Source organism: Caretta caretta, chromosome 2, assembly GCF_965140235.1.
Source record: "Caretta caretta isolate rCarCar2 chromosome 2, rCarCar1.hap1, whole genome shotgun sequence".
NCBI classification, from domain to species: domain Eukaryota; kingdom Metazoa; phylum Chordata; order Testudines; family Cheloniidae; genus Caretta; species Caretta caretta.
The window spans coordinates 34,232,042-34,248,766 of NC_134207.1; the positions used below are offsets into that span (position 1 = coordinate 34,232,042).

Here is a 16,725-nt window from a genome sequence, read left to right on the forward strand (position 1 = left end):
AACATAGAGTTGTTAATGCTTGGGAATTTGGCCTCAAATTGAAAAAATTCAATCAGGTGCCAAATTCCCAGGAGAATAACTCAGCCCTAACATGCAGGAGAGAGAGAGAGAGACCTATTTATTACTGGAAGAATATACATAATTTTATATCAACACATGTGCTCTAAGTCAATTATTCCGAATTTAAATGAGCTATACTAAAATCAGAAGTCTAATTCTGCAATTAAAAGAATCAGAGATCATACAGCAGAAGGAAAAAAAGTGTTCTAGAATGCAGCACCTGAACTTTCAGGAGAGCAGGAACTTACAGTGTTTTGAGGAGATGTGTTACATAGACTCCTTAAGGTAAATACAAAAGAAATATAAAAAACCCTGCTCTGCACTCTCAGTATCATACACTGGAAAGTTATATGATACTGGTATGCGAGTTTATAAATATTTACTCTTCCCCCCAGTTCCAAAAACTTGAAGAAACTATTTAGTTACACTGTAGAGCATCATAATATACCAAAATTAAAAAGCGGTATAGAGAAAGTCCTACATTCAGGAAGTTACTGTGAAAATAGCAATAACTGACCATTTGTATAAATAAATTCAAACTCAAGTTTAATTTTACATGTATTTAGATTTATTTGCTATATATCACTATGACCTTATAGTACTTGAAATCCATTACAGGATTGTTTATAGTTAGTCTTAACTCCACAAAGACAATAATACTGCTGTGGAAGACCAATGGGGAGAAAAGCCATTTTAATATATTTACAGTTCCTTATTTTTGTAAACATTTAATCTACATACTGTACTAAGCTCTAACAAGGGTAAAGAGCTATACATAGAGACAGGAAATGGGGCCCTGTATTTCTATTCATATTGCGCATTAGCATATTATAGATAAAGCATCTGCCCTTTTTCATTACCACAGCAGTAATCTTTCTTCAGATAAGTTTTTAAAACTTTTCAAAGAACTAAATATATTGAAATACTATACAACTACATCTATTTAAGCCAACCCATTTGGCTTTTATTCCATTTCTAGAATAATTTAAAGTGCTATAAGCAACCCGTTAATCAACACTTTTCTATAATAACAAAAACTACTTTTAAACATTAATTTACAAGATAATATACAATGTTCATCTGGAACAGCTGAAATTTCAGCACAAAGTCAGTCACTGTCACACTTATAACAGCAATTTTTTTGCATAACATAGAATAGAAGCTTTGAAAATAACTTTTGTTGAGCTGTTATTGCCACAATGGCTTATCAGTTTTCCTACAAAAGTGAACAAGAGCTACCGGTACTGTATTCTAGCCTGTCATTTTTTTGAGGTCACATGACAGTAAATTTGCATATTCCACAAGTCTACCGAGTTACAATATTGTCTACCTATAATACGTTACCCCATTTTATCAGAGCTGGTGCTAACTGTAGTTTACAACATAAATCCACTCAAAAACATCACAACTATTTTTTTCTTTTGGACAGGAATAAGCTATGTTCTTGGAGTTGATGTGCTACAAGGCTACAACAGTATAACTATAAAACAGTATATATCTGACACTTTATGTTGAAGAAAAATGCATCAATTTCATAGTCTTGGTATGCATAATGCCCTACTATAGCTACAAATTTGTTCACTGCATTTTACTTGATTTATCCATTAAACACAGTGGAACTATCACATTCTCACATTCCCTTGCTGTTTTATGTTTTTACCACATAGCTCAATGCTGTCCTCATTTGTCCCAAACCTGCAGATCATTAACAGCATGTGCAAAATACTTTTAATACAATCAGCACACAACTAGAACTTTTACTATATGATGTAACTGACATGTATTTTCTAAATTGGACATTAGTAAAACAAGTGGCACAACTGAATTTGGATGAATTTTCTAACCAGGACTAAGGGTAATGGTATGCTCCAAGACGGAATGCTAAACTTCTTGTCTAGCAGTGGCACCATGTGAATTAATCAACAAGTGGTCTGGGCCAGTGTTTGCAACATTGCTGTCAAATCATCATACTCAAAACTTTCCTCTTATATAGGCCCTGAAGGGGGAGCTCAATTCAGAGATACAGTTTTAATAGAAAAATAATCTTAATTGAGACACAGCAAAGCAGCCCTAAACTGATCGTAGATAGATGTGTGGGGGAACTGAAGAGAAAAAGGGGTAGACTAAAGGACAGATAGTTTGGGAGGCTGGCTCCACAACAGCAAGATTAACTTAACTGACATTCCGTTTCAGCCCATGTGGCCTAGACTTACAGCAATATCTTAAACATAAAGAAAAGTACAACAACTTTAAATACACTATTTCAAAATTGTATCTGGATCATCATGAAGATAGCTTTAAAACTATAGTATATAAATGCTGTATTCTATTGCTTCTAGGGCTTTTTGAGCTGCACTGATTCATGTCAGGTTTGGGACAATAGCCTGTAGAGACACTTACACACTTATTCAAAAGCCCAGATTTCAATGTCTTGGATAATAAAATCTTCTCTCTTAGAAAGTGTGTGATTCCCAAACGTTTTACAAGAGTGACTTCTTCCATGGTAGAGATCCCCGTCAAGCCAAAGAGCAAATTCACCCCTAGAACACAGACAAGTTATATAAAAATTAGTGAAGGAGAACAAAAGTTAACCTTACAAATGCAGTTAGAGTAGCCATAATTATAAATAGGGCTCTGTGTTTGTCACAGAGGTTGCAGAAGTCACGGATTCCTGTGACCTCTGTGACTTCTGCAACGGCCAGTGTGGCTGATCCTAGGGCCGCTCAAGCACAGCTGCAGCAGCTCTACAGCCAGCTGCACCAGCCACTGTTGGAGCAGCCCTGTCCCCGGGGACAGCCGCACAACTCTGGGGGGCCCTGGGCAGCCTGGCCGAGCAGCGGTCCCGGAACTGGCGGGTGGCTTGGTGGCTCCTGGCTGCAGTCCCAGGGACTCCCCCACAGTAGCAGGCCGCCTGGGACTCCCCCCACAGCTATTAAAAAGCGCCCCCACAGCTGGTGCCGTGGTCTCCCTCCTTGTTCCCCCCCCGAAAGATTCAATCACAGGTATTTTTAGTAAAAGTCACATACAGGTCAGGGGCCGTGATTTTGTGTTTCTGGTCTGTAACATGTCCATGACTTTCACTAAAAATACCCGTGATCAAATCTCCTCTAAGTCTCCCTTAGATGCAGCTGTATTTGAAGCCATAAGACTTTTTTTTAAAATGTTTTTAAGCCTCTCCTAGATTCTGCAGAATCTACATTAGATTTATATAATTTAATATTTTAATTACCTGTAGATTAAAATGTCTTTTACAGAAGAATACTCTAGTAATCTAGAACAAAAATGTCTGCACTAGAAAAGCAGAGAGTGATTTTAAAAAAATATAAAAGTTGAAAATATGGGTGCTCCATTAGGGAAAAAAATAAAGATTATGGAACACCATTTCAAGGCTTGCAAGTATTCATGTCCTAGATTTATCAGAAACAGATTTTTCTGACAAAGTATTTCTTGGGACATATTTGTCAGAGTGCTAGCGTTAGGACATTAACCTGGGACTTTGCAAACCTAGGTTCAATTCTCTGTTCTGCCAAAAACATCCTCTTAAAATTTTAGGCAATTTACTATATATTTCAATTGCCTTGTCGACACTAAAATTTTTTGAATGTTAACATCTTGTATCAGTTTCAGATAAAGCGAGTATGCTGTCAACCAGGACATATCTTGAGCTATCAGAGGTAAAACTTTATATGTCTTCTATGCTGAAGCAATGCAAAGGAAGGTCTACAGTCTAATACATGTACAAGTTGTGTTTACAATGAGCGTTAAATGGTTTTCATATCCGACAACTGATAGATACATACATATATCTATTATTAGCATTAAAGCTTCTTGGGCCTTGAGATTTCTAAAATTAAAATTAATACCAGTTTTACTGTGTGTACACAACATTACACAAAGACCACTGTAATCGATTCTTCACAATGAATAACACTACAAATCATGACTTACCCTCCCCCACCAAAAGCTAAAGAGTCCATGTCTCCTTTAATGAAAAACATATTGTCTCCTGTCCATTTGAAGACCTAATGAAAGTAGAGAATAGCAAGTTAAATATTTGAAAAATTTAATTTTGTGAATATCAAGTGTTCTCTCACTATTTCTGACACAGAAGTCTGCCATGATTCTATGTCAGTGTGAAAATCCACAGATCCAGATTACACAGATATTTAAAGGAGTAAATGGATTAGTTCCAATGAACAAATTCACCTCTAAAATGATGCCTACATACACTTGTTTAGCCAATCAATCTTTCCAAAGTTAATTTTCATTAACTTTTATCTCAATTACTTCAACTCCATCTTTACTGGTATCCCCAAATATTCCCTAGCCAAACTGCAGCATATGTGGAATGCCACAGCCCTTACTATACCATTAAATTAAAGTATAAGTATCATCCCAGTTCCTATTAGCTTCTTTTGACTTCACATACTACCGAGAATACAATTAAAGGTTTGTTTACTCATTGCTCGTCTTTTCAACCGTCTTTTCAACCTTGTCGCTTCCCACTCCATTGCTCTAACCTTAACCCTAGATATTTTTTCTTGGTAGGTGTAAGTGGGTCTTTATCACCCCTTAAAACATAGCTTCTTGTAGTCAATATTGTTGACACTGTATAATGAACGGTTAAATAAGATGTAAAGGAATTGTATCTCCTTACCTCAAAATCTGGAGAGAAAGTAAACAGAAAGGTCTCTCCAGTGCCATAAAAGCAGTCACTCACTTTAAAAGGTTCAGAGGCTAGCGCACCAAAAACCTATAGGAGAGAAGAAAAAGTTGAGATCAAAAGTGTAAGAAGAATGCTGAAGCTACACAATCTATACTACACCAACAAAACCTTTATAAGTTTTACTCATGAAATCTTTTTCTTTTATGTGGGTATCTGGCATACTGTTACTACTTTAGATGTAGGTAGATTTGAAATCTGCTTTGGGATAAGCACAGAAACCTCAAAAGATCTAATGGTTCCAACTGTAACGGAGATATTGTAGGCTGTTTTGTGAGGATTTTGGTAGGGAGGGACAGGAAGCAACTGTCAAGCAATTTTTTGCTGACTAATCAGCCTAGACTAAGAAGTGCAAGAATTAAAAATTAAAATCATATGCAAAACAAACAAACAAACAAACAAGATACTGGCTGATATTTGTTGTTCCTTTTCTTAAATAGAAAGTTAACCAATTTTTTATTAAACTTTGAGTGAATAATGTCATTCTGTAGCATATTTGTGTTAAACAGCCATCTCCTTTCTCCAATATTGGGTTTGCATTTTAAGTCTCCTCTAAATTAAGCAGGGTCTTTATCTGACAAGATAATGTTTCCTATGGAATCAATAAAGGGACACTATCAGCTTGCATGTTTTAAAAGTTGCCTAAAAATATCAGAAAATTTATATCTTTTAAATAGCATATCTACTTTTTTTATTATTATTATTATTAAATGAAGCATTCTTTTCAAAAGGAAGTTTCTCAAGGTTTTTCTGCTTTCCTGCTAATGTTTAAAAGGATTTTTTAGGCAGGCCTGAGATCAACCACTAACTAACATGCTCTGGCCCAACTTTCCCCTTCGTGCATGCACATGTCGCTTCACTTTTGGCCTCTATTGGTAAATACACTCTTTCAGGGCTTGCGGAAGAAAGGTGCCTTAGTGTGTTGTTATGCTAGTACATGAGGTAGTAAACTATGATTAGAACAGTGAAACTCAGTCAAATGGCCTGAGAGAAAACACTGAAAATAAAAATATATTTCTCTAATATTTTAGTTATAATACAATAGAAACTCAGAGTTATGGACACCATGGGAATAGAAGTTGTTCGTAACTCTGATGAGTTCCCCAGCTCTGAACAAGACATTACAGACTTCAGACACAGGGGGTTTGGCGCTGCAGCTACAGGGGTGTCAGAGCTCTGGGTGGGAGGGCGGGGCATCTGCTCTTTGGGGGACAAGGGCTTGGGGCTTCAGCCTCACAACTCGTTCCCAGCTTCTGCCCTCCCCAGAGCTCAGTTCCTGGTTTCGGCCATGGGGTGCGAGGGTGCACCAGGGCTTGGGGCTTTAGCTACGGGGGGCTGAAACCGGCATGCCTCATAACGAAAGCCTTAAGCCCCAGCGCCCCCCTATACGGCTGAAGGCAGGAATGGAGCAGCGGGGCTGAAGCCCCAAGCCCCAGTTCTCCTTACAGGTCTAAAACCCTGAGCCCCAGTGCTCCTGTGGGGCAGAAGCCCTGAGAACCCCCTCCTCCCCCAGCTGGAGTTCTGACCCAGTTAATCCTCTAACAAGGAAAATACTGCTTTGTGCAAACTCTTCTAAGGCTATCTTTGCTTGGCCTCTAAACTACCAGGTTGGGCATTTTTGCCAATACACTAGAGTAGAAGCTCAGAGTCACAAACTGACCAGACAACCACACATTTCATTTGGAACTGGAAGTACACAATCAGGCAGCAGCAGTAAAGTTTCAAAGTTGTATTAAGTCAATGTTCAGTAGTAAATTTTTAAAAGAACAGCTATAACGTTTTGTTCAGAGTTATGAACAGTTCAGAGTTACGAACAAGCTCCATTCCCAAGGTGTTTGTAACTCTGAGGTTCTACTGTATCAACTAACGGTATGATTTTCTGTTTCAGATCATCTCAATATAATTTGTGGACAGAGAAAAGCTAGCACCCCATACCAGTAAGAGAAAGAATTTCAGGCTTGTGCAAACTGAAGCGTTAAGTTTTTAAATGCATCTCTCCATCAACCAAACCTATGCTGTTTTGAAAGCACTGAGCTTCTAGTAGTAGTACAGCATATACTACAAAAAACCCACAATTATTTACCTCACAGAAACTGTTTATTTGAAATACGTTGCCCACATGGATTCCACTTCTGGTGTGTGAGATCAGATTCTTTTGGCCAGCAGTGTAAACTGGAGCCATGCCTGTGCCCTTGATGTTTTCACACCCCCAACCATCCCTCAGTTACTTCATCAATACAAAATCCAGAGGGCAGAGCACTCTGCAGATGTGGGGTCATGGACTCCATGCTGACAACACATCTTGAAGAACCATAGTTACTATCTCTTGAAGTAGGCAGAAAAGGTTCCTAGAGTGTCCCATCACCGAGAGGCATGGCAGCTTTGCAAGAGGGACAAGTTTTAAATCCCAAGATTTAGTATCAGCCAATTCCAGGATTAATACATAACCTAACCTAGATAGACAGATGAGGTAGATAAGATATTTCTCTCTCTCTGTTTTATGGCTAATATATTATATCTTTTGCCAACAGGCAAACTATAAACTAACTCCTCAACCTAATGAGCAATAAGCTATCCTAACAACTAATTGCACAGTGATCTAAGTAAGCAGAAACTGCAGGAATTCTGTTTTGCTGCCACAGCAGGCAAGAAGGAACTGAGGAACAGTTGGGCCCTTTCCAGCACTTATGTCCTCTGGTGGAGGGATGGGGTTGCAAAAGTATCATGAGTCGGGGTGGCCCCAACACACACCACTGGCCAGAAGAATATAATCTGTATGCACAGGTTGTATGTGCACCAGAAGTGGAATCCACACAGACTATCACTCGAAGAATTGATTATTCAGCACCGAAACTACTATAAATGTCTCTCTACATCAAATGGACGGACGGCCTCATCAACACTGTTCCCTCAAGATGACGGGTGCTAAGATGTTCATGTCTGTCATTAAGGAACTGTACGGACATAGCCAACTTGCTTGACATAGGTTACCTATCTACTCTTAGATAGCAATGACTATCCATCTTTCCTACTTTTGGGTGGGACATCTATCCTGTGCCTTACCAATCCCTTGAGGCTCTGAGCTGTCTGGTCCTCATTTTAAGAGAAACTAAAATGTTACTCAGTAATAAAAAGTTAGAGGACTTCCAATAGTTATGGCTTGACACTGGATTTGCTTCATCAAAACATTTCCCAGAAAAATGCCATTATCAAAAACTGCCTGCACAATGACATGATTGTAACACCAATACATAACCATGAAGAAGGAGAAGCTTAACACAGGCAGTTTTATTACTAAAACACATTGATGTTTCAGCTGTTAATTTATCTGTTTTAAGCAGCAGTTCTGATTTTTTTTGGCCATTATTTCCATACCTGCCCATCACTATCCTTGATAACCATTAGTACAGGAGTGTCTAGCCCCAACATAGTTCGATACAATGTCTTCAAGCTCATGCCATGCTTTGCAGTGCTGTAGACAAGAGTCCATGGATACCCAATGGTTCGCGGAGGAAGGTGCTTTGTGAGCTGTTAACAAAACAATGAAGAGTCTCTTATGCATTTAATAACTACTTTTTTTTTGTAAGCTCTTCAGAACAAAGTCCCTGTTATTTATTTGATATACTTAACCTGATACAGGATGCTCAGGATACTTACAGAACACAGATAATATTATTCTATCATCAGTTTTATTTGAAAACCATACCTTTTCAATTTGGTCTGACTGCAGCAATTCACTAGGATCGCTAAGATTTGGCCGAAATGCTTCAGGCTCCAGGTCTGTTTTGATATTTGTGGCCTGCTTTGAGTTTAAGTCTTCCCTTGTTATCTGCAAGGGAGGAGGAAATAAATAAGCACTCTAGAAAGTATGTTAAGCATTCACAATTCTCTTACAGAGGAAATATTACTTAGTATACGCCACATCATCTTCACTGCATTTAGGATTGTACTTAATTATTGGAATTTTGTATTATGTTTGTTATATTAGGCATTTGACAGGGAAATCACTGCTTCTTGTGGTAAACCTATCAGTACTAAATATTACACTGAAATTATTGCTTGCACATGTACTCTAATATTCAGGTTATGCCTGTTTTTTCACATGCCTTCGTGTTTGGGGTTGAATATGGACTTTTAGAATTGACTACAATTAAAAGCCAAAGTACATGATCTCAACCACTGCACAAAATGTAGTGTGTTTCTAATAGTAATAAAAAAGGTGTTTGAGTTATATATATTTTAAATGCAGACACAGTTTATTTAAAATGCTTTATGCTCATCACTCAAAAGCTAGAGATTTTAATCAATACCCAAGGAAAATAACTTTTAAAGCCATTCTGATGTGAAACTTTTCAAGTTCCTAATAAAACATTTGAAAGCAGGCTTTGTAAATGTGTAAGTGGGTATTAGTTGCTTAAAGAATTTGACTGGGATTCAGGAGACATGGGTTCTATTCCCAGTTCTGCCACTGATACACTTGGTGACCTTGGACGAGTCACTGCCCTTCTGTGCCTGTTTCCCCATCTGTAAAGTGTGAATAATGATACTGACCTCTTTTGTAAAGTGGTTTGAGCTCTACTGATGAAAAGTGCTATATAAACAGCTAGGCATCATTGTTATCCTAAGAACCTGAGACAAAGCTCACTGAAGTCACGGGAAAGACCCTTATGGACTTCATTTGATTTTTGATTAGCTCCTATGCATCCATCAGAAAACACCAGAAGTCAACATTTGCCAAAATATGGTTTACCACATACATCTCCTATTCTAAATACAGGGAAATAACTGCAGTGTTTCAGATACCAATTTGTGGTAACTATTGCCAAATGTTAAGTTTTTAGATGGTGAACAGTTTTGACGCAAAAAGAAGACACTCCAATTTTTCAGAATCTATGTGAAACACTTTTTCAACCAGTAACAATGTATGTAGAAGTTAAATAAATTGCAATCCATTAAACAGCTAAGAAAAATCAAATTTACTGTCTATCACAGGATAGTTTTTATATGTTTAAAAATAATCTTATAAAATATGAAGGTAAGGAATATTTGTATAACAGTAACTTGATTACAATCTTAACATTAATCCTTAAAATGAGAAAATTTGCTTTATTTAGTCATTTTGAGGAGGGCACCAAGCAAGGCTCAAGCTTTCCATAACTTAGCCTTTATCTCAGACTAAAAGCATTTGTTAGCATCTAATTTCACAAAGCATCAGCCACGCATATATATTCAACATCATCTTCCAATTACAATTATTATTAAGTACTACTTATACAGCATATGCCATTTGGTCTCTTCAGTCCCAAATTTCACACTGTCAAGGGCACGTTTGAGTACAAATTCTACAAAACATAACTGCTGTTCAAGAGTACCATAAAATGTTTATACTCTATTTGGTTCTTTAATTTTTATTACACTACCACATGCAAAACATATGCTGTCTGAGTTGTTGATTTTAAACAATTTTTACCACTCATAAGGCATTTGTAAGCAAGTTAACTTTGTCAAAATCTGAAGCTCCTAAACACATACTACAGAAAGTACTATAACATTATCACTGTCAACTAATATTTTGACAGCGTAACAGATCAACAAGACAGCATTATAACTACTAAATTAAGCAGAGGCAAACCCATGAAAGCATTTTCCATTTGCAAAAGCTACTCAGAAACAAAATGAAAATCCAAACTTCCAACCATTTCATTAGCTAGATACTTAGAAACACATATTGAATTAAGATTTCATGTTTTCAAAAAAAGTTCTTAGATATGCTTTCATCAGTAAACTTGGCATAATATACACATCAATTCCAAAGTGTGCTTATGCCAAAATAAATAGAGAAATACCTAAAGAGAATGCAAGAGTCAATTCAAGATTAATATCCTATAAATCTACAGAATTAGTTCTGAACTGCTGTTTTAGGGATTGGGAGTTCTAATTCCAGCTCCACTAAAGGGCAAAACACTTACCTACCTCATATGGTAGTTGTGAGGCTTAATATTTGCAAAAAAGTTTGAAATACTTGTAGGATCTTTTTATATAAGAATTTAAGACTTCAACTATACATACAACTGAGTAAGTCCTTATTTAATTTTGTAAACAGAGTTCTGAATTTCTCCATCTCTTTTGCATTCTTTTTAGGAAAGTTTCTACCCAACTCAAGTCACCACACCAGAACAGAAATTCAAACACAAGTCCTCATCACTCTGGAAACCATGTAGTAATGAGAACAAAGTTTCAAAGATGACAGAAAATTCCTCTGATTTTAAACTCTGAAATGATCATTTTGTCTCAGAGCCACAGCACTCTCTCTTATCAGTGTATAAACACATATCCAAGAGAAAGGAATTTTCTGCAGGATTCTTGTAGTGTTGTAGCCAAGACAAACCCACCGAATATGGGACTTGCCCTGATCAAGGCCACTACAGAAAAAGATGTTTTAGTCTCTGGAGAAGGGGTTTAACTACGAAGAGGGCACCTTGAGGCGTCTGCAGAGCGTGCGCAGTTCTTCACTATTTAGAGCATCGATCCTGCGGTGATACTCAGCCACTGACACTACCTGAATATGGAGACAGGAAGAAAATAATTCCACTGACAGTTGAAAAAAATAAAGAAAAATGGAGAAGTGTAATGGGGGAAGGATATGCAATGACAACAAAAGAAAAAATGGAAATGTTTGAGATATTTGCATCTGCAAGGACTTGATGTTCACAGAGGACGTTTTTGACTTATGATGAGTACATACAGTGAAGATAGGATTTCATACACAAATGGCACCAAAGATCTGGTACAGCTCAATGTCCTAATGTATGACTATAAAATAAATCTGATATGACAGTCCATAAAATTATGCTGCTAAAACAACAAATAAATGTGTATGAGAAAAAGAAAAAACAAACAAACAAAAAAAACTTACTGCACAATGTGATAATGGGTTAAGCCCCTTATGGTATGTCACAACTACAGGTAAGCACTTAGTTTGTCTTTCAGAACAGTAAATCTTAAGTTACTATTTTAAAAAAGTATAGTTTAAGCTAACCTTGACCTAAGGAGAATTTTAAAGCTGAAAAACTGAAGTCTAAATAATATTAATCCTTATTCCTTCACAAAAATCCTGGGGATGTAAGGCTAGAAAAGATTACTATCAACTGATTTCAAATTCTAATTGACAGGCAAGTAGCTGCTAAGTTAAAGAATGCCAAGATGCTCTATTACCTCTTAGCTTTTTCCTCAGAGATTGTGCATTTATCATACTCCATTCAGTACTTTCATTTTTTCTTTTGATTCACTTTCTTCCTTGTCATGCATATAGCACTGCTCACTTTCCTACTGCATGTAATTTCATCTACCCTTTACACTATAATTCATCATCCCTGTGAAGGTTTCATCATGGTCCAAATGCCAACTATACTTTCTGCATTAAAGACCACCTTCCATTCCACTTGTAGCTCACATGCTGACAGATCACCTCTCCTTTAGTTCCCCATATCAAGCTATTCGAGAAACATTTAACATATAATCTAGACACTAAAACAAACGTACTATAAGTAAAAAAGCAGAAACCATCACCAACATTTTCCCTCTTGTGTGCCAGAAGTCAGGTACTTAATACATGGCCTGATTTGCAGAACAGTTGAGTAGCCATAATTCCCAGTGACTTCTATAGAACCAGATGGTACTCAGAACTTCTGAAAAAGTCAGGCAGTTTATTCAGGTACCTAGCTTAAACCACCCACACTGAAAAATGTTGGTTTCTATATTTAAACGTTTGTGCCAAGAAATACCTGGTGTGAATATTATAACAGGTTGACCCTTCTACATATTATTTCTTTGTGAGTCAGAGATCTAAATTTTATAAACTATTTCAAGCACAAGACTTACTGAATGTCTAGTGCAGGGATACCTTTGCCTTAAGTGACCTAGGTGTACTGTAGTTATTCACGATAGCATACAGAATGTAAAGAAACATATTATTGTGCATTGAAAGGAGTCCAGTATAAATCAAATTTATCTGTAGTAACAGAAACACAGTATTACAAGGATGCCTCAACTACAAAACACTGATTGCACAGGATACATCATGTTATCTTAGCTGGTTAACCCTACTTAGTGTTGTTTTGTTATTTTTTTATTTTTATTACTACTACTACTACTACTACTGATGACAGTGAATACAAACACCCCAACACAAAATGTATTTTCCAAAGTGTCCTGAGTGTTGAAGATTTCTCCCCAACCATAGGTGCCATATGCTCTGATCCGAGGCAAGTGGTTAGGGGAAAGGCTGTAAGGGTTTTGATGACAAAGTAGTATCAGCAGCCAATTGCTTGTTCAAGTAAATACAATTGTGTATATATTTTAGAAGAATCATATAGGGCTAAGGGGCCATAATCTTTGATGGTAGGGATTTAAATTTAAAATTTTAGCTCATTGCAACTTGGAGGGTAGGAGATTCCAAGATTAGGGTAGAGGAGGAAATTGAGATTGTACTGGCTTTTTTTTTTTTTCTTTCAGCTATCAATCCAATTCTCTTGCTGAAACTCTATTTTCTCTCCTCTTTAAGCCTTCTACATTCCCACATTTATATCTCCTCTTCCTCACTTCATTTTTTGTTAGTGTCTCCTCCACATCTTAGATTTCAACCTTTAACCCCTCTCCTTTCAGCATTTCCTTTTTCTGGAGACTGCATGAAACCTCCTTCTCACACCTTAACTTCAAAAGGCCCAAATCACAACAGTTATCCAGTTAAAGGGGATTTGATATTATGTAAGCATGGAGAAGCAAAACCAAAAAAGACAGGACCCAAATAAGATCACAATTTTGTTTCTAAATTATCGCTCAATCTGCATGAGACTGCCCCCACTGCTTTAAAAAGAGGGAGGGAGGGAGAGAGAGATTGCAAATGCTGTTATAAACCTAGTTCCAAAGCTAAGCACTAAAGCAGACAGTACTAATGTCCCTAATTCCTGTTCACTTTTCCTTGCCACCTCAGTTCTTGAGGGAAGGCTACAGAAGGAGTCAGACATTTTAGGAACAAAAGGACTGTTATTGAACTGGAGAGAAAGTGGGAAAGAATGCCAGTTTCCATCATCACTAGTTCAAAAGAAGAAAATCTACAAAAAGTACACAGCCATAGCACAGTGTTAATTCATGCATTTGGGGTTGTGCCTAACAAACATAACACCCCACATTAAAGAAGTGTGAATAAATAGGATTTTTGCAACCCTTGCTTTTTTAGAGGCCTAGCAGTGGAGAGGAAACAAGGCACTGAGTTTGAATTTGAAATTAAGAAAGGATGTTACTGAATTCTGGACTGGTTATTCATTACTTGTATTGTGGCAGCATCTAAAGGCCTTAGCCCCATTGTGCTAAGCACTGTATGAATACAACTAAGAGATGGTCCCCGCCCTGAAGAGTTTATACAGAAAACTTCAGAGAACAGGTGGATACGACAAACAGATGGAAGGAGCACAATGTAAGCCAATTGGCAATGTATTCAGTTTATATTTTTCTAACGGATATTTATAAAATGTCAGAATGTTCAGTTAGGCCAGGCCTACTCTCAAAAAGCTTTGCTTTACCGGCAAAGTGCTCATAGTATGGCTGCACTTCATGCTGACAAAAGGGCAAATCTACCAATATAGCTAATTCCAGCTTCCCTCCCCACCAGCCCCAAGAGAAACAGTTTATATCAACAAGAACAGTTTTGTCAGAATAGCGGTGTCTACACTAGAGGCTTTTGCTGGCACAACTATGTCAGCCACAAATCACATGCCTGACCAATACAGTTATGCCTGCAAGAGTCTGAAGTATATACCTGGCTTAGACAAACTGTAAGAAGAGGGTTTTTTACTTTTAAATGGAAATATTAAGGTATGTTTTGCAAAAAAATGGAAACAGTTGTTTGTAAAGGATAGTTTTCCTCTTGATAAATTGCAGAAACTGCACCTAAAAAGCTAGTAGTAGGTATTGTTGTATTCCCACGAAGTGGACACAAAGCTGGAACATATCCTCCTTATTTAATTGGAAGGCACTCCAGAACTAGACTGTTCTTTTAAAAAATAAACACACTAATGTAATTACATTGCTCTTTCAATAGCATCAACCAGTGTACAAATTTACTGGTCAAAAAACCAGAAGCTTCTGTATCCTCTGCACATGGTGATGGCGAGAGTAAGATAAAAGCAACCTGTGAAGGTTACACATTGAGGGGACCATTGAAATAATTCGGATGAACAATTTGCTTTAGACCACAGTGCAGTAATACAAACCTGATGTAAACAGAGTGCCATTTTACTGGATCATATAAAACCTCTTTTGTTCCCTTGCAGAGCCAGCTCCAACATAATCAGATCCACTTTTAATTCTATACTATTTGGTTAAAAATTACCAAGCTTAAATTTTGTTTACATATCTGGAACTTTTCCCAATCAATTTGTTCATCTCAAACTCTTTCATTAGAAACTGAACAACATTTTAAGACATTTCTAAAGGCTATAAATACAATGAAAATAAAGGGACCATTATGAACTGAACACTGTTGTGAAAGGATATTTACATCATTTGCAGTGGAGCAAGTATGAACAGTGCCTTTGTGTGTGAGTATATTCAGTTTCTCTCTGAATATGTATTCCACCACAGGCCCAATATTGCAATCCTTAATACTTTCAATATTCATGAAACTTCTGATTCCAAAGGGAGCTTGCTGGGGAAATGAGTCTCTGAACCATAAATAAATTAATATTATTTTATACATAATCAGGGCTGTCAAACAATTAAAAAAATTTATCATAATTAATCGTGAAATTAATCGCACTGTTAAACAATAGAATACCGTTTATTTAAATATTTTTGGATGTTTTCTACATTTTCAAATATATTGATTTCAGTTACAACAGAGAATACAAAGTGTACAGTGCTCACGTTATATTTATTTTTGATTACAAGTATTTGCACTAAAAAAAACAAAAGAAATTGTATTTTTCAATTCACCTAATACAAGTACTGTAATGCAATCTCTATCATGAAAGTTGAACTTACAAATGTAGAATTATGTACAAAAAAACTGCATTCAAAAATAGAACAAGTCCACTCAGTCCTACTTCTTGTTCAGCCAAACGCTCAGACAAACTAGTTTACATATGCAGAAGATAATACTGTCTGCTTCTTGGTACCTTCTTTGTGTTCTGTCAAATCTGCAGTCAAAGTGGTCTTAAAATGAACAACATGTGCTGGGTGATCATCCGAGACTGCTATAACATGAAACATATGGCAGACTGCAGGTAAAACAGAGCAAGGAATATACAATTCTCCCTCAAGGGGTTCAGTCATAGAATATCAGGGTTGGAAGGGACCTGAGGAGGTCATCTAGTCCAACCCCCTGCTCAAAGCAGGACCAATCCCCAGTTTTTGCCCCAGATCCCTAAATGGCCCCCTCAAGGACTGAACTCACAACCCTCGGTTTAACAGGCTGATGCTCAAACCACTGAGCTATCCCTCCCCCCCCAACCTAATCACAGAATCTCAGGAGATCATCTAATCCAACTCCCTGCTCAAAGCAGGACCAATCCCCAACTAAATCATCCAACAGATTTTTCCCCTAAATGGCCCCCTCAAGGACTGAACTCAGAACCCTGGGTTTAGCAGACCAATGCTCATACCTGTGAGCTATCCCTCTCCCCCCAATTAACACATTTTTTTAAACTAGTGTCATCAGCATGGAAGCATGTTCTCTGAAATAGTGGCCGAGGCATGAAGGGGCATACGAATGTTTAGCATATCTGGCACATAAATACCTTGCAATGCCAGCTACAGAAGTCCCATGCAAATGCCTCTTCTCACTTTCTGGTGACATTGTAAATAAGTGGGCAGCATTATCTCCCGTGAAAGTAAACAAATTTGTTTGTCTTAGCAATTGGCTGAAGAAGAAGTAGGCCTGAGTG

The 16,725-nt window shown here is 37.3% G+C and overlaps 1 protein-coding gene across 5 annotated transcripts in view; it reads right to left on the reverse strand.

Annotated features, from left to right (window-relative positions):
• Positions 1–605: 605 nt before the first annotated feature.
• OXR1 (oxidation resistance 1) overlaps positions 606–16,725 on the reverse strand; it is a 404,974-nt gene continuing 388,854 nt past the window's right edge. For 3 of the 5 annotated variants that reach the window (XM_048841476.2, XM_048841479.2, XM_048841478.1), the window contains 5 exons: positions 8,490–8,612; positions 8,159–8,311; positions 4,718–4,813; positions 4,009–4,082; positions 606–2,600 (listed from right to left, as the gene is read on the reverse strand). In XM_048841476.2, the coding sequence (XP_048697433.1) occupies positions 2,465–2,600; positions 4,009–4,082; positions 4,718–4,813; positions 8,159–8,311; positions 8,490–8,612 (582 nt within the window). In that variant the 3' untranslated portion in view covers positions 606–2,464. Of the gene's footprint in view, positions 2,601–4,008; positions 4,083–4,717; positions 4,814–8,158; positions 8,312–8,489; positions 8,613–11,261; positions 11,343–16,725 lie in introns of all 5 variants that reach the window. The other 2 variants (XM_048841475.2, XM_048841477.1) reach the window with 1 other exon arrangement.